Below are 20,018 nucleotides of genomic sequence, written 5' to 3'. Positions count from 1 at the left end.
AAAGTGACTAGTCTAGTGCAGACTGTTTTCATGTCCTGCACATACAGAATGTACTTGTTTATTTAGTTCCCGACCTGTCACACAAGGACAGTGTTTATTTCTTCATCCCCATGTTGTTGCATTGTGGCCATTTGTAGTGTTATTTAGCAGTCTTTTTTCGTAACACTATTTTATTTCTAATAAGTACAAATAGATAACTCTTGGATAGATAAATGAACATGCTCCATGAACTTCCATGGAAATGGGCCTCCACCAAGTGCTGCTCATTGAAGGGAAAGTCTGACAGAACATTGCTCACAGTATATAAATGGGATGCCATCTTTTTATGATTGAAAATAAAGATGACATTGCAATATTTTTTTCCTGCAATATTTATTACGATATGAAAAAGTATTGGGATTCTTACCAGACGGCTTGAATAACTGTATTTAGAGATAATTAATGATTATAGAATGATTGTCTAATTTTGTAGGGAAGTGCATAGAGTACATAGAAATTGTAACTAGAACAGCTGAAAAAGCTGTAAGACACTGGTTGACTCACAATGATGTAAGGTCTTTTGAACTTTAGACGTGGAAAAGAAAAAAACTGAATAGATTTTCATTTTGTATCATACCACAAAAAAGTTGTAGCTCGAAGTGTTTGAGTTAATTTGCCTTACTTGACACATCATTCTGTGTGATATGACTGTTACACAGGCTCACACTGGGATGGCAATACTGAAATTATATATTGTAGCCCCACATCTTTCGCACTTTGACGGTTGAGAATGCTCCTAATACTGTCAGCCAGCGATGGCACCTCCAGACAGATGGGTCATTGTCCCAAGTGGCTACAGGGCACCCTCAATGTCACCAAGTCTACTGATGGACAATGGTCTACTCAGTATTTTTGACAATGGCTCCTTCTTATAACATGAGAATTAACATCCGGTACATATTGAAGCACTTTTAGAAGACTACAGCAGTGATCTTTAAAGTGTGTGGCGGTCTTTCACTATTGAAGCCAGTAGTGCCCATGTCCATATTGAGTGTTGCCCAAAGTGTTGTAATATGTTGGTGATTAAGCATTAAGCTCTTTTAGAAGTGATAGATAGTAGTGATAGTTCTAGAAGATAGAAGGATAGATAGATTGATTAATAGTTAGATAGACAGATAGATAGATAGATAGATAGATGTTATAATATATCAAGTGTTATACTTTAAGTATTATCATTATGATGTTTCTCAGAAAGAATTGAATTTTAATTAGACTTAAAATACCAGAATTATGGTTCTTGATTCACTAAGGCTTCCGCTCATCCACGTGATTCTAGTGTCATGCTGGAACCTCAGGACTGCATTGCTTTCTCCGGTCACAGAATAGCCTTAGCTGCCTGGGTTCAGCATGCTGATAAGGGCTTCTGATCATAAGTTGGTGGGATCTTGGAGACTGCATAGAGAGCGATAAGGACTGTGACAGGACTTAAAAGATTAGACCAATGACTAATTGAATCCAGGAAGAAGGGCTCCCAACAGGCGGAACAGCATCTTATGTAGCGACCACAAGCTCCTGCCTTAAAACCAAGAACAAGCCTTTGTGTGTTGCTGACTGAAATGTTTGTTCATCAAAAGGACTCTTAAGATCTTAACTTGATTATACATGGGGAAGCTTTTTGAGCAATGGGGCTGGGCAACCACAATCAGTTCCATGTGTTTTCATTGGATAATCATGAAAACTGGCCTCCTCATGATCAAAGTTCTCTAGTCCTCCTGTCCAGTATCAATAGGAATGTACCGGAACAACAATACTCAGGAACATCACCCAGCAACACTGCTCCAAGAGTGTCCTTGTGTATTATCTTTTATAGACTCATATCAATGACGAGCCAGTCCACAGTCCATATCACTGAATTATAGTTCAGTGAGGTTCAGCACTTGAGGAGCACTAAATATACATTTGTGAGAGGATTAAGTTCCTCTTTTTTAGCCAACTGGAGATCTGTAGTTTTCTAGTAGCCGGGTGCTGGCTGAGGTCCAGGCTACTGTGGTGTGTGGTTCTGAATAATAGATGGGCTGAGTGAAGAGTGCTGTGTTTAGGTTTGCTCACGAGTGCACACAGAGCGCGCTCATGCCGGCAGAGGCCTTGCCCAGATGTTTCCTGTTGTGGAAATGCTGTCTGCTCCTGAATCAGCTTTCCTATGCATCGCCACTGCCGTTGCTAAGTGCTCCCTGGCCATTAAGGGGGTTGTTGGTGGTGGGTGTTGTGCCGCGCTTTCTCCCACATAGACCCACTATCAAGTTGCACCTAATAGGAAGGCCCAGGGGATCGGGTTTGTTGGCTGTCATTGCAATGTACGTCAAGCAGTTATGCAACTGTAAAGTCTCTGAAGCTGCGATCATATTGCTTGTCTCTTGTGATCCCATACCATCTCATTTCACGTTGAGTCATGTGTCAAGGCCTGGGTGACATACGGAAGGTGAACATCAGTGCTAGCGGCGAGCTTCTTACATGTCGGCCGTATCATGTGTTCGGTTTTAGGAGGGAAGGTCCACCCGCTGGACACCTGCCGGGGAAGCGGAGTGTGAAAGACAGGATCTTGACCCGAGTTCCTCAGGGTCCAATTAACCTGAGCAGACAGGGTGTCTCTCTCTCTCTCTCTCTCTCTCTCTCTCTCTCTGTTGCTACCTCCATTTGCAGAATATTTAATCAATATGTTGATATGAGAGCGTGCTGTAGGACGCTGTGTGTTCATTGACCCGTTGGTCCTCCATGGCTTATTATAGTGACGCTGGACAACTAAACAAACACAGTCCTTAAATGAGAGGCAGTCAGTTTAGCACCGCAAGCAGGCTGCATGTAAGTGGTATTTAAATCTGTAGCCCAGTGTGGTGTCTCCCCCAGACTCAGCACAGAGGCCATCTCCTCTCTATTGACCGGGTCTCCTCAACCCATTATGCACATAATCAGAATGGTAATCGGATAGAGAGGGATGTGTCCTGTACATGCGGTCATAAGGGATGGGTCTCCTTGCCTTCTCCTGGTCATTTGCTTTGCCCATGCACTTACATATTGCTAGTATTTGCATCTTCTTGCAAGCTGTTTGTGGGGTAAAGATTTTAAATGGAGACATTAGAGTCTAATGCGATGGGAGCTGTGAAAAATCACCTCCAGGCGTCTGGCTGGCTTGATTGTGTGAAATTCTGTCCCACCACCATTCACACAGTGAGCCAAATTAAAGGCTCAGAGAGTTAAACAATGTGTAGGCTGATAAAAAGAGAACAAGGCATGGGATGGGCTCTCAAACGTTCCCATTCAAATGAGCAATGATTATGCAGACGTTGCATGTCATAAGTCAAATGGCTTTGCTCGCTCACATGAAGACTAGCTGCAGGCCATGTATTTGGTGGGTTGTCTGATTGCATAATGTTCACAAGCTTCAACATTCTCAACTCTCCACACTGACTGAGGCAGTGAGGATCTTTATTGGGGCGAATGCTGAGGGGTTTAATGGTGGCCTTCTCTCCCCCTCTCTCTCTCTCTCTCTTTCTCTCTGTCTCTCTGTCTCTCTGTCTGTCTCTCTCTCTCTCTCTGTCATTGCACAGGTGAGGGGAAAATTTGCCGTGTGGGCCCGTCCTGCAGCGTCTTTCACTACCCGCGTGGAAGGGAGAATGCTCGTCACTCGCCACACTTGTGCCTGGAGCCGCTGACGAAGGAACTGACCGCTGGAAGCCATGTCCCACCACCACCACCACCACCCGAGGGGTCAGCAGGGCCGCGCCATGAGCGCCGAGGAGCGATGCGCCACGCCAGTCCACAAGACCTCCACGCCCACGCACAAGAGTGCCTCCTCCTCGTCCTCCTCGCAGAGGGACAGCCGGCAGGTGAGTGCCCCGCGTGCTGCTCCCGGCCTGGGAAGGCACAGCAGGAGTGGGCTGGGTGGTGTCGTTGTGCTAGTGGTGCTGTACTGTGCACCACAGTGATTCTTTTCGTATGGGAGGGGGGGGGTCCCACGAGATGCACGGCTGACGGGAGTGAGCATGACTGAAAATAGCAGCCAGCGTTGTGCCTCCCAGCAAAAGGAGGCCATTCTTAGCAGGGCAATCATGAAGGGTCCCCCAAGGAGCAGGGCGAGGGAAAATGCTTTTTCTACATAGCTCCGTAGTCTTGCTCCTCCAACGTCAGTACTGTAGCCATGTTGCATTACGTTTCAAGTTTCCTTTCTTGTCACAACAACATTACTCTGGTACCTTGGGACTGGTTTGTTTTGATGGTTGAGTGAAATGTTTCTGATGCCATTTTTAACCTTGACACTCCATGGGTATAGTGGACATGTGTTTGAGCAGTTACATTCCCTCTGCACTGTTGAGCGCCAGGGCTAAGTACTGTCAATGATCTCTAGGAGGATTACGTTGTTTAGAGGATCCCACCACAATGCAATATTTATCAGATTAGATTTAAATTGAATTTTGAAATATTGACCGTTATTCAATTGAGAGGTTCTTCATGCATGAATCTTCTAAAGCCCTGGAGGCTGTTCTACCCTCAACCCTTATCTTAACCTGGGTTTATGTCTAATCTCAACCTTTATCCTAATCCAGGTTTATTCTCTCTAGGGGTTTCCCCTACCCAGCCAGCTCCCACACCCTGGTTTGCCAGTAGCATAGCATAGTGGTCTATGATTAAGGCAGAGGATAACTAGTTGTTTATATTCATGCACATGACTCTAAGAGATCTCGCCTTTGTTTGAGGCCCCATCAATTATTAGCACAAGGAAATGAGCAGATGTTCCTGTTAATGACGTACCCTCTAACTTGGTGGATTACTGAAGGGCTACTAAATATATCAACATTGTCAGTTGGACCCAAAGGGTGATATTATTTTAATTACATTAAGACAGTTAACTGTTAACTGCAGCAAACCAAAGTAAGAAGCACATTGTGTCCTTGTCAAAGACAAGAAAAGGAATGAATTTGAAAGAAGAACGTATTCAGTATCATGAACAGAATGATATTTTCTCTGTGTGAATTGTAGAAGCATAGAGCAAAACAATACCCCACATATAAACTATTGATGTGTGTAATGGAAACAGGCCTGCACTGAATGATGCAATTAACCGCATACACAACCCAAACAAGCATGGGTTTTGAATAACAACACTAAGATTGTTCTAAACTTGTTGAGTATAAGTATTGGATTGGACATTGATTAGCCAGTTCAACCTTCCTGGATTGGAAACTCTGACATCACAGTTTTTCCATTGAAGGCTTTTGAAAAATTGATGAGGGGATAGATAGAATCTTTGCTCACCACAAACTGCAGTCTTGCTGAAGTACGCTTCAGCAGGGGTTGAATTCTTGTAGCCATGGGAATATTTCTGTTCACATAGCAGGAATGCCTGAAGGGCTTAGTGTGCAGGGGGTGGAAGTGGGGACTATCTGTTTTGATGAGAAACCTTTAACCCTTTCTTTGATCCCTGAGAATCAGAGATTAGCGGCAGGTTAGGCATATGGTCTGTTTAATACAGATTAAACCGTCCTAGTGCACTCTCTGCTTCACAGTCCAGTCGGTGCCAAACACTGCATGCCTGCCGAGTCCATATGATATCCTTCTCAACCCCATACACCCTGTGGTTCAATAGACAGCCTTTTTAAGTGTGCAGGTCTATGTGGTGTTAATGTTTGGTCTGCTGTGTGTACGAGCTGCATCCTCCCACGGGATGTCCTTGGCTGGGGGATGAAGCAGCCGTGTCACGCTGGACTGCTGATGGTGGGGGAAGCCGTAACAGACTTCAGCCCCCTCACAGATCAATACGTCGTTTTTTTTCCCCCTCACAGTGATGTGTCCATGCTCTGCAGGGGCCAGTCCCAGTGCAATTAAAGGCCATCCCTGGCTCCACGGCCCCTCATTAGAGAGCACAAAGTCACTAGAAAGGAAACCAAACACCAATCCCTTTTCCTGCCCTGCCGTTAGCTTTGTGGTTGCTTACTGTAGACATGATGTATGTTAAAAGAGGCAAACCTGTGTAACACATGGATGCTGAATGACCACCCAGCATCCCTGGAGAGGCCCAGTCCAGTATTACTCCACCATCATCATGAAGCAGTGTCCACTGGAAAAGGCTATTTTGTGTGTGTGTCTGTGTGTGTCTGTGATGATGGCTGGACTAGAAGGCATTTGCAATGAAAGCCCAGTGACTGCACTAATTGGGCTTCCACAGTTTTTTGCTGTGAGACATTTCTTTTTTATCTCTGCCACGGCCTTGCATCAAATGAAAGAGACGGGCGGGAAACTGACAGAGATATCACAATAATGAAAGCTGTGTCTCCCTCATCTCCTCTACTGTAAAAATGTGGACAGCATCACAATACGATGTTTGTTTCTGTGTGCTATTTTGGTAGATGGTAGCTCATCATAAAACGGTGTCCCACCTACTTTTGTCAAGTGAAATAAACTGTCCTTAATTCACTCTTAGTCACTAGATCTAATTTGTCATCCTCGGGGAAAGAGATTATATTTCACCCTCATTCGTCTTGGTGCTTTCTGCTCTTTCTCCCGCAGTAAATCAGGCATATTTACAGTGTACAAAATGTACACTCCTCTGTGCATTACATCCCATCAACCCCACTGGCCGCCACCCTCCAGCTCCAGAGATTTATCCTGAGCGAGCGAGGCAGAGCGGCCGTCCAGCAGAGTGGGCCCCCGGCGTGCACGCTGTCTCTCATGGGTTGATGCGTGCTGCAGCGAGATGCGTGTTTGTGCTGGAATCAGTCAGACAGCATCTTCTCAGGCCGCAGTGGATGGCTGAAATGTATAAAAGAGACCCATCACCATAATTTGTGTGGGCAGGCCACATTGTGTGCGTGTTTGTGTGTGTGTGTGTCTGTCTATGTGTTTTATTGAGGGCAGTTGGTGCTGTTGGCTAACAATGGGTCTTATCTGCGAAGCCAGAAGGCAAGCGCAGTCCATGGCTACTGACAGCAGGAAGTAGAGCTGGGATGGCCTGGAGTGTGGCGAGGATAAGCCCCGGCTCCGGCTCTGTCTCCGCGTGACTATGCTGCGTTCGGCCAGGCCAGCCTGCTGCAATGCTCTCATTCATATTTAATTTCACACCTATGCGCTCTCGCTTCAGATGGCCACCAGCAGGTCCCCTCAAGCAGTCACTCTGTGGCCACCTCAACTAAATGTGAGGCACCTCATTTAAGGCTGCTACAGATGGCTTCATCATATTAAAGATGCTTTAAGCGATGTTGGGTAACGTCACTTCTGTTGACAAGAGCTAACTCGCTACTCCCTCCCCCTCCCTCCCGTGCAATTGAAACTCTCCTAAACGTGCATCTCGTCAGTGATTGGCTGGAACAGTTTGTTATGTTTTTATGGTCAAGGCTGGGCCAGGTTGTTATTGTTGCCATTTTTGGAGCCTGGGCTGTCCACAGAGACCGCGTTTTTTTTACATGGTATTCAGGGCACAGGCAGCTAGCGGATGGTGAGGTGATGGTTGCTGTATGTGACAAAATATTTTTTTAACTTAGAAACCACGTAACATCGCTTAGAGCACCTTAAAGGCACAGTCCTGTATTGTCCTGGTCAGTCTGAGACGCTTAGTATCCAGAAGGTTTTGTGGGAGTGATTTTTTTCATGCGTGCATTCAATAGTTCCCACGCCATCTTTTGCCTGGCTGTTGTTGCTCTCATGCCCCTCTGCGTCTCTGTAATCGGCTGGCTGAAAGTGCTGACCCAGCCCCTGCTGATCCTCCTGGATCCTGGACTCTAAATGGATATTTATGGGGGAGATTTTCTCTAAAGGGTCCCTGGGGGATGTTTGTCCTTTTCCCTGGGTCTTATGGACCACACCTGTAATGTTGACGTATTGCCGTATCAGCGGTGTGTCTAATGCACTGGCCTGAGTCACAGTTGGAGTGGAGTGGACGCTAAGGGAGACACAGAGGCTCTTGACCTTCAGTTGAGATGCACCAGTTGAAAGCGAAGAACAGAGAAGCACGCAGGGAGCCTTGATTTCTCCGTCAGTGTGTGGGAGAGAGGAGAGCGGTGCGTGACCGGGTAACAAACACATCACTTTTCCGGTCAGACATCCGCCACTCCTTCCATCAATCGTGGAGCCCCCCCCCAAGAATCGACAGCTGAAAATGGATGACGGATTTTGAGGACTTGAAATGGATGGAATAACATTGACATTGATCACAGTTGAGTTACATCATTTGAAGGTTACAAAGACAGCTCTCCTGATGCATGCGTCCCACATGAGATGTTCTGGCTGTCACATGAAAGAAACAATTCCTATCTTGTGGGGACTATGACTGTAATAACAGGATGAGTGGAAGATAAATAGTTGAAAAGGGAGCAATCGGTCATTGCGTGAGCCATGCTATTGATTTATCCCTCATGCCGTCAGTGGACTGAATTATTCTCCGTTACCATCCCTGTAATGCTCCAGCAAGTTGCACAAATGTGCCCTGCAGTTGTTTTTATTGTCTGATAAGCATTATTTGAAAGCTGTACAGCCGGATATGCTGTGGAACCATTCCATTGTGATGGGAGATATAAATCTTAGTGTATTCACTATGCCTTCATCGGTCATAAAAAAAATCTTTCTTGCTGAGGTGCATTTCATCTTGCGGATAGTGCGCCATTATAGTGTCAGCAGAGAGGGTGATAAAGAAAAGTGTTTTTTTTCAGGTTTGTTACAGGTTAAAAAATGAAGGCTGATATTTAGACCAACTTAGTGATCGATTGATTGACATTCGATTTCTCCATATTTAGAATACATTAGAATGGCCTCCATGGTCAGAGTGAAAAGTAAAATAAAAGTCACATTTGTGAGGTGACGTGTGACTCATATTTGAGTATGTGAGTGAAAGTGGGCTGTGTGAAAGCTCTGCAGCAGAGATGTGACCAAGAGGTGTGTGTGTGTGTGTGTGTGTGTGTGTGTGTGTGTGTGTGTGTGTGTGTGTGTGTGTGTGTGTGTGTGTGTGTGTGTGTGTGTGTGTGTGTGTGTGTGTGTGTGTGTGTGTGTGTGTGTGATTTGAAGAGTACTGTGGGAGTAGGCCTAGCATGTGTGGTGTGAGAACCACATCTCCAGCTATGTCACTCAGGCTCGTGTAAGAGCACCAGAGAAAGCGCTGTGTCAGTAGTCCTCAGCACCGGTCAGTTTCCCGACTCTCACAAGTACATCAGCATTCCGAGTAGAGTCTGTCCCAGCGGGCTGCAGTCCGGCCCCCTCTCTCCCCATCCTCTATCACAGTGTTTCTCAAAGTGTGGTCCGGGGACCACTGGTGGTCCGCAAGCTATCCCAAGTGGTCCGCGAGCAGACGTGGTAAAATATAATATAGATGAGTTGTTTGCAATATTGAACCAACTTGTATGTAAATCCAAACAGTTCTGCAAGGTGCAAATACAATAAGCAAGGTGGTTCAGTGAGTAGGCCTATTGTGTAATACTGTTTTTTTTAGCTAGGTGGTCCGTGAGGTTTTTTTTTATTGGTTAAGTGGTCCTTGGTCGAAAAAGTTTGAGAAACACTGCTCTTAGGCCAGAGATGGAATAGACACGGAGCTCTAATAGATTAAAGAACGAAGGGGGGAAAGAACAACCGTCAAACTATTTGTTCGTGACTGACAGTAAGAGACATTACCATAGCAACCTTCTACCAAAACAGCAAGCTGTGGTGTGCGGTGTTCATTTCCTTCCATGCTTTTGGCTTGCATAACAGCAGCCAGATCGTTCTGCTAGTACTCCACTGTACTGTAATCTAACTCCACCCTTGACCCGTCAGCCATTCATGTGAGACCTGCTCCCAGCAGAAGCGTGCTGATTGGTCCATCAGCACAGCAACATTTGGGGAACTTGAGAGAATTTTATCGGCAGCTGCTCTGTGCAGTTGCTGGCTTTTACATTGGCACTTTCACTGTAGAGCTCACTGCTATAAAAAGGTGGAAGTAGTCCACCACAAAGTCTTTGAACCGGCAAACCCCTCCATCCCCATTCACACCCCGGCATGAACTGCAGAGGAGACAGAAATTGTGCAGCTAATATACAGCTAATATACAAGAAACAGCTAATATACAAGAAGCTAATAAACTGAAATAGAGGAAAAGCAAGCAGCCAGATTGAGCTTTGTTCAGATTTGTCTGCATCTGAAGTCTCTGATTTCTCTGTAGGCTATAATGCAGGCAATAAACTGCTACACTCAGGCTTGCCATCATAAAAAGGCTGTCATTTTCTTACCTCGTTATAGGAAGCCGATAGCTGGGAAATTATAGAAGGACTGAAAATAGGGCAGACAAGCGTCCAGCGCCCCGACAAGCATGAAGGCTTCATGCTGAAGAAGAGAAAATGGCCGCTGAAAGGCTGGCACAAGGTGAGTTCCCATTAGCCCGACATTCAGACCGGGCGCTAATGCTAATGAAGTCTCATCTCCAAACAAAAGCAATTGTGTTTAGTTTCAGTGCCCTTTAGTTTGTGTTTATTTTCAGTGCCCTTTAATGGTGGCCTTCTCTCTCTCTCTCTCTCTCTCTCACACACACACACACACACACACACACACACACTCTTTCTCTCTCTCTCTCTCTCTCTCTCTCTCTCTCACACTGTCTCTCTCTTCTCTTTTGCAGCGTTTTTTCGTTCTGGACAATGGCATCCTGAAGTACTCCAAGTCCCCCATCGATGTAAGTAATAGCTCTCTCAGAGAGGGCCAGGGGCACAGGCAGTCGCTTGTCATTAACCATCAGGCTGGCAGGCGCGCGGGCACCATGACTCAGCATAAAACTCACAGAGGGTCAGAGAGTACTCATTGTGTTTTTGGCCAGGCGAAAACACTGGGAATCTGCAAGCGCCTTGCAAAAGCAGCCCCATCTGCAGTGATAATGCAGCGTGACATTGTTTACGCAATCACTCCGCACTGGTCCGCAGACAGATAGCCCTTAATGCAGCATGCAAATGTGAATTCGTCAGATGTAGATGGGATGTATGGAAGGCTGAAGGTTTCAGTGAAAGCTGCTAAGCACAAAGAGCAGGTGATTTAGGCGACATTGATCTTTCATAAATACTTTGAAATGCCCCTGTGTTCACTTTGGCACTTTCACTGTAGAGCTCACTGCTATAAAAAGGTGGAAGTAGTCCACCACGAAGTCTCTGAATCTGCAAACCCCTCCATCCCCATTCACACCCTGGCATGAACTGCAGAGGAGACAGAAATTGTGCAGCTAATATACAGCTAATATACAAGAAACAGCTAATATACAAGAAGCTGATAAACTGAAATAAAAGAATGTAAATGATGCTTTGTGCGACTCAAGAACCTGAAGCGCGATCAATGGCTCTGTCTAATTTTACACACCAAGGCCTTTCTTACCACGCTGCAGTCATTCATGGTCTACTGTTTACATGGCTCTCCTGTAGATTCAGAAAGGCAAACTGCACGGCAGTATTGATGTGGGGCTGTCAGTGATGTCCGTTAAGAAGAGAGCCCGCCGCATCGACCTGGACACAGAGGAGCACATCTACCATCTGAAGGTGAGGGGGAGGGAGAGACACACACACACACACACACACACACACAACTGATGGGATAGAAGAACTCTGCACATCCTTCACAGCAGGATCAGAAGAAATGCACAGGTGCATGTACACACACACACACACACACACAGACACATTCACAGCACACACACACAAAAAGAAATGAAATGTCCAGAATGACCGTCCTGCCCTTTTTGAAGGTAAAGTCTCAGGATGTGTTTGACGCCTGGATGTCCAAGCTGCGTCACCACCGGCTCTACCGACAGAATGAGATCGTGCGGTCCCCGCGGGACGCAAGCATCCGCACCTTCCCTCCCCCCACCGCCAACCTGGAGTCCCCCCAGGCTGCCCCGGCCCCCGTGCACGAGGTCAAGGTGGGCCGCACGTTACACACACACACCGTCCACTGTGTCCAGCTCTGTGTTTCTTTACATTTCATACAGATTCTAGCCAAAGGAAATCTCAGGTATCTGTGCTGATGTACACATATAAGTTCACAAACACAGGCGGTCACTTCCTTCAGCCCTAGAGTGCCCTAGACAGGTTGTGAATGAATGAAGCATGGCAAACGGCGTGGCGGAGAGTGCTGCTGTCAGCTGTGTCCATGTGGACGCACACTCGGGCAGACAGTGGTAATCCTCATGAGAGCGCCCACTCTCTGGCAGACTGCTAATGAGTTCATTATGACTCATCAGAAGCCACAGTAGAGGCACACAGGCTCTGTCGGCTGGGCACTCTCTCACAGGACTGATGGTCAAATTAAGCATTTCACCCTACGCGTGCGTGCGTGCGTGCGCGTGCGCTTGTATGTTTGTTTGTTTGTTTGAGGTGAGTAGTTATATGTGAGAGTGTGTGTGTGTAAGTGATTGCGTGCTGCCCAGTAATAACATTCACACACACCACAGACGACTGGGTTGTGTGCAGTTCAGGCTGAAATATAATTATCAGGCTGAGATTACAGGTGGAGCGTGACGTGGGACGAAATGATTGACAGCTCTGCCTTCTCTCACCTCTCTGCTTCCTGTCTTTCCATGCCTCTGTTTCCCTACTGTGTACTTTATCTCTTTCTTTCTTTCTTTCTTTCTTTCTCTCTCCTCCACTCTGTCCACTACCTCGCTCCTGTCTCGTGTCCTCCCCCTCCAGCAGCCCAAGCCCAGCACCTTGCCCTGGCAGCCAACTGTGACCAGCACCAGTCTGCCAGCCTCCTACAGCAATGGCCAGAGCAAGGTGGCCGCCTGGCTACAGGAGTCCGAGGAGATGGACAAGTGTGCAGAGGGTGAGAACAACAACAAAAACAAAAGAGGGTGTGTGTGTGTCTTGTGTGTGTGTGTGTCTGTGTGTGTCTATGTGTGTGTCTGTGTGTGTGTGTGTGTGTGTGTGTGTGTGTGTGTGTGTGTGTGTGTGTGTGTGTGTGTGTGTGTGTGTGTGTGTGTGTGTCTATGTGTGTGTGTGTGTGAGTGAGAGAGAGAGATTAGCTGCCCTGTGTCTTCATTTCGTCCGAGGCCACGCAAGCAGCCCTGTATGTTAGCCCTTGCCCCTGCTATCCCAAAGCAGCTTAGGGGTTATGGCCCCGCTGCAGGCTGAAGGCCACGCCCACGCACACTTTAGGGGATTAGCCGCACACGGCCCTGACGGCCACACGCGGAAGAGTCTGCGCCTCACGATTAATAAACAGAGCGCCGTGGTGGGCTGGCCCGAGCGTCTGGTCAACATGTGGCCCGTGAACCCAGCCCTTAAACCAGGGCGAAGGAAATTCACAGCTGGCTTAGTACACTAAGTGGGGCAAGTTCTTGGTGGTTGTTTTCCAATCCGAAACCAAACCTATGCTCCTTAATAATGAAAAGGACATGAATGATTCAAGTTGATCCTTGTATTTATACTCAATGACATTTGTTGCTCTGTGTGTGTGTGTGTGTGTGTGTGTGTGTGTGTGTGTGTGTGTGTGTGTGTGTCTGTCTGTCTGTCTGTCTGTCTGTCTGTCTGTCTGTGTGTGTGTGTGTCTGTGTGTGTGTGTGTGTGTCTGTATGTGTCTGTATGTGTGTGTGTGTGCGTGTGCGTGCGTGTCTGCTGTGTTTGTTGCAGAGCTCGCACGCTGCCAGTCCAGCCTCATTGAGCTCAGCAGGCTGCTGCAGAGTCTGGAGATCCTGCAGAGGACCCAGTCTGCCCCCAACTTCACAGACATGCAGGTGAGCTGCGCCGCCCCACTGTCAGGCACGTGGCCCGGGGCCTCTCTCACTCTCCAGCAGCAGAGCGGACCGCAGGGGGGCAGTGGGCGCCTCGCTACTCCGTGTCGAGACGACCGTAATGGACAAACACTCTTCCCTGAAGCCCCAACTACTCAGAGGATGGATACAAAGAGAAAAAGAGGGAGGGAAGGAGGGAGGGAAGGAGAGGGTGACTCAGACCCTCGTGGTTAGACTGCATGAGGCCTCTAGTCCCATTTAAAATGTAGCCTCCACCTACACTGCTTTTAGCCACGATGTTTGCAGGGAAGAGAAGCTCAACCAACCATCCATCACCTTCTTCTGTTCCCATCAGCCTCTGTTGAATCACAGCTGTGTGATTTGGAAAGTGTACTTGAGCACAGTCACATGAATTTACCATGTGAATTCATAATGTTTATACTTGTTCACTACTGTTGCTATAAACTGATGCTTTCCCACGAGAGTAATAACTGCTTTGTTTTTCATCACATAACCAGCTTTTTGATTACATTTCTTTACTGTCATAATAGCTGCTTTATTAATGATGATGCAGGCTCTGTCTGTCATATTAACCCCCCCTTTTCATCTATTCTTATCCATGTTTGTAATTTAGACCAATTGTGTAGATATATCAAAGAAAGACAAGCGAGTGAGCAGAAGATGGAGAACAAAAAGTGTCAGCAAAGATGCAAAAATGCAACTGCAGGTACCTATTCTTTTCTCCTTCTTTCCCCGCTGGCTGAGAAATGTCTCACATCTAGAGCTTTCTATTCACTAATTACCTTTCTGACTTGATAACGTTTGGACAGACTTTTGTTTCCCCGTTTGCTTTAGTCAATTACCCCCTTGGGTTTCACAAGAGCTGTTTTTCACAGTAAGCCATGACCTTCGTGAATATAGCACAGCACGCCGCTAAAATCAGCCATTAGGAAGGAAGCTGTTACTCAGCGAGAGGGTTTGGCCTGTGACCGCCCGTTTCACTCAGAGTTCACGATCTTGAAGTGCAGCCGCTGTCTGCGCCCAGTCACAACATGTGATAGGAACTCCATTCTCTTTTATAAAACTCAACTGAAGGAAAAGGGCACACATTTCCATTCCGTAGCCTCTTAAACCGCTCGCCTGATTCCTCCCGGGGAGGACGGTTTAAATGCCCGCTTTCCTGCCCACGTCTGCCCGTGTTCCTCCCTGCTTGGTGCTGTGGAGCGCTATCAGCCAGTAGCACACAAGCAGCGTCTCAGTGGCAGTCCGCTGGGACAGCAGCATGATGATGTATGAGTCACCGGTCTTAAGGGGCCCAGGGACTTATTCAGCCTTAGTGCGCCAGACTTCAACCAAGAAACAAAAAAAACTTTGGGTAATTGGTGTTTCAGATGTCAAGAAATTGAGGAACTTTTGTAATGACAAGGTCAGGAAATGTGTTTGTATGTACTTTTTTCAGTTATGTGAGACTGAGAGTGTGTGTCTGTATAAAATGCATGCTCTAGAGCATGTGCACTTTTTGTCAAGGTTGATGAATTACGTGTTATTTTTTAGTTCCGCTCAGATTTTTAGTAGAGTTTCTATCTTGTTTTTGTTTTCATTTCAGTAGTTTTGATTGAATTAATCTCTGCTGTCTGGCTCTCATACTCACCCACAGGTGCATTCATTATCCCAATCCAGACGGGCCAAAGTAAGCAACGTTTGCTCTCAAGGCCCTTCAGCTCGCTAGCGCGCAACATTCACTCTGTGTCTCTGCTGCTCTGCTCAATCTGACCCCCTAAAACACAATAACCCGCCTCTGCCCAAATTTAAACTCTTCAAAGCCTGACCCAGTCCTCTATCTCCTCCATTGACCACTCTTGCTACAATGTTCATGCTTTGGGATTAAGGTCCTTTTAGTGAAGCAAGGGGCAAAAATAAACTAGATATGACCTGCAGATGCGTCAGGTTGTGTTGCTCAGTGCTCTGACACCAGTGACCGTGACAATGAGCGTCTTTGTTTTAACGCCTCCGTCAGCTCACTGCACTGAGCGACATCATCCAAGCACCCCAAAGTGAATGTGGGCCTGGTGGTGCCAGGCTTCGGTGGTGGGGGTACTGAAGTGGTGCTCGCGCCATGCACATGCACATGCACATGCTGTCATGGCAACACGGTTGCGTGGTGGAACGGTTCCATTCCATCGCTCACCTGTGCGGCTGCTCTTCTCTCGACCCTGTGTGTTGATTCTAAATGTGTGGGGTCCGTGTGGAAACCATTGTCTGATCGAAGGGGAAACTCAGCAAGCTGATAGAATGAAAGGTAGCAGAGCTAGCGCGCTGCCTGCGACTGGCAGGCAGGGAGAGGGAGAACTCATTCTGTTTCTCTGCCTATATCATGTCCTTCAGCTCTCTTTGAGCAGATTCAACAACATTTTACGGGCCTCTGCAGATGCTGCTATATTGTGAGTAGCCCTCTCCCTCTCCCTCTGCGAGACCATGATGTCACCTTGCTGAGTCAGCCTTTCACAACTCAATATGGGTCTCAGATGAAGTGTGGGAGACACGTTGGGGGCTTGCATGCTTCTACATAGTGTTGTCCCTTTTGGCTGCTGGCATTGAGGATTGTGGTGGGTGTGCCGTGCTTGCACTTGGTGACCATTTCCCTGTTGACCCCCCCAATCCCCCCCCCCCCCCACCACTGTCCCCTAAGGTCCCTATCAGCGCCAGCATGTCCCCAGTGCGGCTGCACTCGTCCAACCCCAACCTGTGCGCTGAGCTGGGGGACTACCAGAACCCCGTGGCCCATCTGACCGACAGCATGGAGGGGGCCGGAGACTACATCAAACTGCAGGAGGACTTCTGCCTCATTGCCCAGAAAGGTACCAGGCAGACCACAGGCAGGAGAACGGAGAGACCGGTGGCCAGTGAAAAAGCATTCAGTACTGGGGTTGAGGAGAGCGTTGCCCTTGTCTGTGCTCGTAACGTAATGTCTTCATGTCCCACGTCTTCCCAGTGCACTCCCTGCTGAAGTCGGCCTTCAACACGGTGGCCATTGAGAAGGAGAAGATCAAGCAGGCGCTGTCGGAGCAGGAGCAGGCTGGCCAGTCCACACAGATCGTCACCCTCAGGCGCTCTTTATCACAGGTGTGGAGACATGGACATCCACTGCTGTCAGCAGAATATTCACAGAGCCCCACAGTACTTTTCACATTCAGTTTTCACATCAGTCAATATTATGAACCATTTCACACATTGAGATAAAATGTGCACCCCCTCAATCTCATACATTTCCTCATTCATATGTGGAAATAGATCAGATTATGAATTGGACATGTGCCAATGCGATGTTGAAAATGTCCACAATCTTTTTACCTTTTTGCATTTACATTACACATAATGCTATTTTCACGTGCACAACTGCCAGAACGGTGAAATTAAAGGAGATGGAAGAGCTCTGCACTTTCTCCTTAAAAAATAAAACCGGTAACCTATTTTGTGAACTTCTCAAGATACTTCGGGAACAAAAGTAAACAACTACTGTAGCCATTGAAATAGCCTAATAATGCAAGCTTGTGTTATTTTGTGCCACCTTCATTATTCACTCATGTTTGCTTTCAATTCTGTGACCAAAATCCCTCCGGTGCGCATGCGGGTTGTCTCTTAGCAAATTAGTGAACCATGTAAACGCAGATATCTGATATGGGCCACTCTGAAACGTATGTTAACAGGCAGTCCAAAATATCGTATAGAACTGTTCAATCGAAGACTGCCAGTGTAAGTGCACCCATAGAGATAAGTATGTAACTCTCTTGGCAAATACTTCTGAGACTTCTAGTATGTTGGAATGGCTGGAAAGAGGCGAACAGCTCAGTGAAGGCTGAGCACTGAATCACTGCTGGCCTTTTACTATAGAGATGCTGTATATTCGCTGCCATCACCAGTTAAGCTTCAATTCAATTCAATTGTATTAATATATGCCGCTATTAATAATAGACATTGTCTCAAAGTACTTTATAGAGCCCAAGACATAAATCCCTTAGAACAAGCAAAATCACAAGGTCCAGGAGCCTTAGAACAAGCGCAAACACAAGGTCCAGGAGCCTTAGAACAAGCGCAAACACAAGGTCCAGGAGCCTTAGAACAAGTGCCTATTCAACACGTATGATGGATCACTCGTCAGTCCTGCTATATATGGAGAGATTTCTATGACTCACAAGAAAGTGTACACAGTAATGAGAGGCTTATTTGATGTGCAGATACGATCACTGCTTCTGGTTTACCGTGATTTGAAGGAAGAAGAAATCATTTGGAGATGAAAGAGGTGGGGGGCGGGCACATAGTTAATGGACTCACATTATCTTTCTACGTGTAATTGGAAATAAGATTAACACCGCTTTAGATTTGTATGAAGTTCATTAACTTTGGCCCATGGGACTGTCTTTGGGTGTAGATGATTAGGCTGGAGTGGTCACACACTGTAGGGAGACAGGCTTTAGTCATCGTTTGCAATTAACTAATGCTTCCATTGAAGGCCTTTTTTTCTGGGTAATGAGTCTAACCTCAGATTCTGAAAGTGTTAATGCAGTTTATTTAGCTGTTTTTCTTTTCTAATTTCAGTTAGTGGTAGTTTGAGAGCTAATTTTAGACTGTGAAGGTAGACTGCCAAACAGTGTCTCCTGGTAGGTTGCTATTGAGTTATTAATTTTCCTGGTGTGTGTGAGAGAGAGAGAGAGAGAGAGAGAGTGTGTGAAAGAGATCTTGATCATGGTGTAAACACGCCCTTCATTTTGACGGATGCCCGCAGTGAGGACAGCTGCTTTCCATGTCACTGACCTTTGTGGAGAGCGAGAGGGAGAGGTGGTGCAGAGAGATGTCTGTCTCTAAACAGTCCCTTCACCCACACCCTGCTCACCAAAAGGAAACCCCTTTGGCTTTGAGAGCATTCATTTTTTTCCCCAAGCTTTCAGAGTGTAGCCTTTTCTGTGAGGTGCTTTAGAATGGACTGAAACACAATGCCCATAAATAGCACAGCTGCTCTCTGTTGTTTATTTTGATATAATCATTTAGCCCAAGCTCGCTGTTACAGGAGGCCAATGGGACATTACTTTTGATGTTGTTGGTAATATTGTTTCAGGCCCTGTCCCAAAATGCTGAGCTTCGGACCCGTCTGAACCGCATCCATTCTGAGTCGGTGCTCTCTGATCAAGTGGTCAGTGTCAACATCATCCCCAGCCCTGATGAGGTAGGATAGCCATTGTAATCATGACAAGTCAGTTAATCTTTTTATCCACTGAGTGACCCCAGCATAACCTGGCGACCTTTACTGTCCTAACTTAATGCTGTTTTCTGGGAAGGCTGTGACTGCAGTAGTGATTTCTAGTTGGCATTAGGTGGATTTTTTTTGGTGGAGGCATCGGGGATATGTCTATGATAACAGAGAATATTCAGAAGCCCTGCCGCACAGGATTTGCCTGCATGATGATGAATTGTAAACGCGAGATGAGTTCTCTATTATGCATGAACTGCCTTCTAGCTTGGCACACAAGCTGCAACAGTATCAGGCAGGCAGTGCCTTCTAACTAAATATTAAAAATGATAATGAAGTTGTTAGTTACCATACACAGTACATTGGAGGCCATCTTAAAAACAAGACATTAATATAATGGGTAATGTGATCTGGATCATAGGACGTAAGTCTCAGAATAAAAATGGTAGCTGGTGAAAGCTGCTTGTGTTCACCACTCCAGTTCAGAGACTAATCGAGAGTTTGGATGAAAGCTGTGGGCTAGCTGAGGCTCATCCGCGGTAGTGCAGACCTCAGAGCACAAATGAATCCTGCATACAGTGTGCCGTTGGGATTTCCAACACTGCGTCCTCCAGTGCCTCCTCATACTGAACACTGAATCAGAATTGACTGGCATCCCCCCAACCCCCCCCCCCCCCCCCCCCTCTTCCCTTTCACTAACAGGCCGAGCAGATCGTCGTGGGAATCCCGCTCACGCAGCAAACCTCCAATGAGAGCCGGCTGTCCATGTCTGAGTCGGTGTCGGAGTTCTTTGACGCCCAGGAAGTGCTTCTGTCAGCGAGCTCTTCGGAAAATGAGGTAAGCGTCGGAGAGGAAGTGAGCGGGCGAGCCAGGGAGGGAGGGTGGAGGAGGGCTAGGGGGCAGCAGCGGACAGCCTGGAGCAGATGGATCTGGAGAGCCCTGGGGGGGGGACAGGTGCAGTGGGCGCTCCAGGACAGTGCGGATGGAGCTATTGAGTTAGCGCCCTAACGAGTGCAGAGAGAAGGATGCAACAGGCCTCAGAAGGAGTCCACCGCCACTGAGAGAGGAGAGCAGTAG

At 47.0% G+C, this 20,018-nt stretch overlaps 1 protein-coding gene across 10 annotated transcripts in view; it reads left to right on the top strand.

The window, feature by feature from the left end:
* The window catches only part of osbpl6 (oxysterol binding protein-like 6), a 37,982-nt gene that overhangs the window by 7,025 nt on the left and 10,939 nt on the right, over window positions 1–20,018 (top strand). Inside the window, exons 2-14 of one of the 10 annotated variants that reach the window (XM_042084540.1) lie at window positions 3,585–3,863; window positions 10,231–10,353; window positions 10,607–10,660; window positions 11,394–11,507; window positions 11,714–11,887; window positions 12,660–12,789; window positions 13,596–13,699; window positions 14,331–14,423; window positions 15,354–15,386; window positions 16,386–16,554; window positions 16,689–16,819; window positions 18,810–18,917; window positions 19,644–19,778. In XM_042084540.1, coding sequence (XP_041940474.1) covers window positions 3,714–3,863; window positions 10,231–10,353; window positions 10,607–10,660; window positions 11,394–11,507; window positions 11,714–11,887; window positions 12,660–12,789; window positions 13,596–13,699; window positions 14,331–14,423; window positions 15,354–15,386; window positions 16,386–16,554; window positions 16,689–16,819; window positions 18,810–18,917; window positions 19,644–19,778 — 1,518 coding nt within the window. In that variant the 5' untranslated portion in view covers window positions 3,585–3,713. Of the gene's footprint in view, window positions 1–3,584; window positions 3,864–10,230; window positions 10,354–10,606; window positions 10,661–11,393; window positions 11,508–11,713; window positions 11,888–12,656; window positions 12,790–13,595; window positions 13,700–14,330; window positions 14,424–15,353; window positions 15,387–16,385; window positions 16,555–16,688; window positions 16,820–18,809; window positions 18,918–19,643; window positions 19,779–20,018 lie in introns of all 10 variants that reach the window. The other 9 variants (XM_042084539.1, XM_042084542.1, XM_042084541.1 and 6 more) reach the window with 9 other exon arrangements.

The sequence above is a fragment of the Alosa sapidissima genome, chromosome 2 (assembly GCF_018492685.1).
Source record: "Alosa sapidissima isolate fAloSap1 chromosome 2, fAloSap1.pri, whole genome shotgun sequence".
Classification (NCBI taxonomy): Eukaryota; Metazoa; Chordata; class Actinopteri; order Clupeiformes; family Clupeidae; genus Alosa; species Alosa sapidissima.
This window is presented reverse-complemented; position numbering and strand designations above follow the sequence as displayed.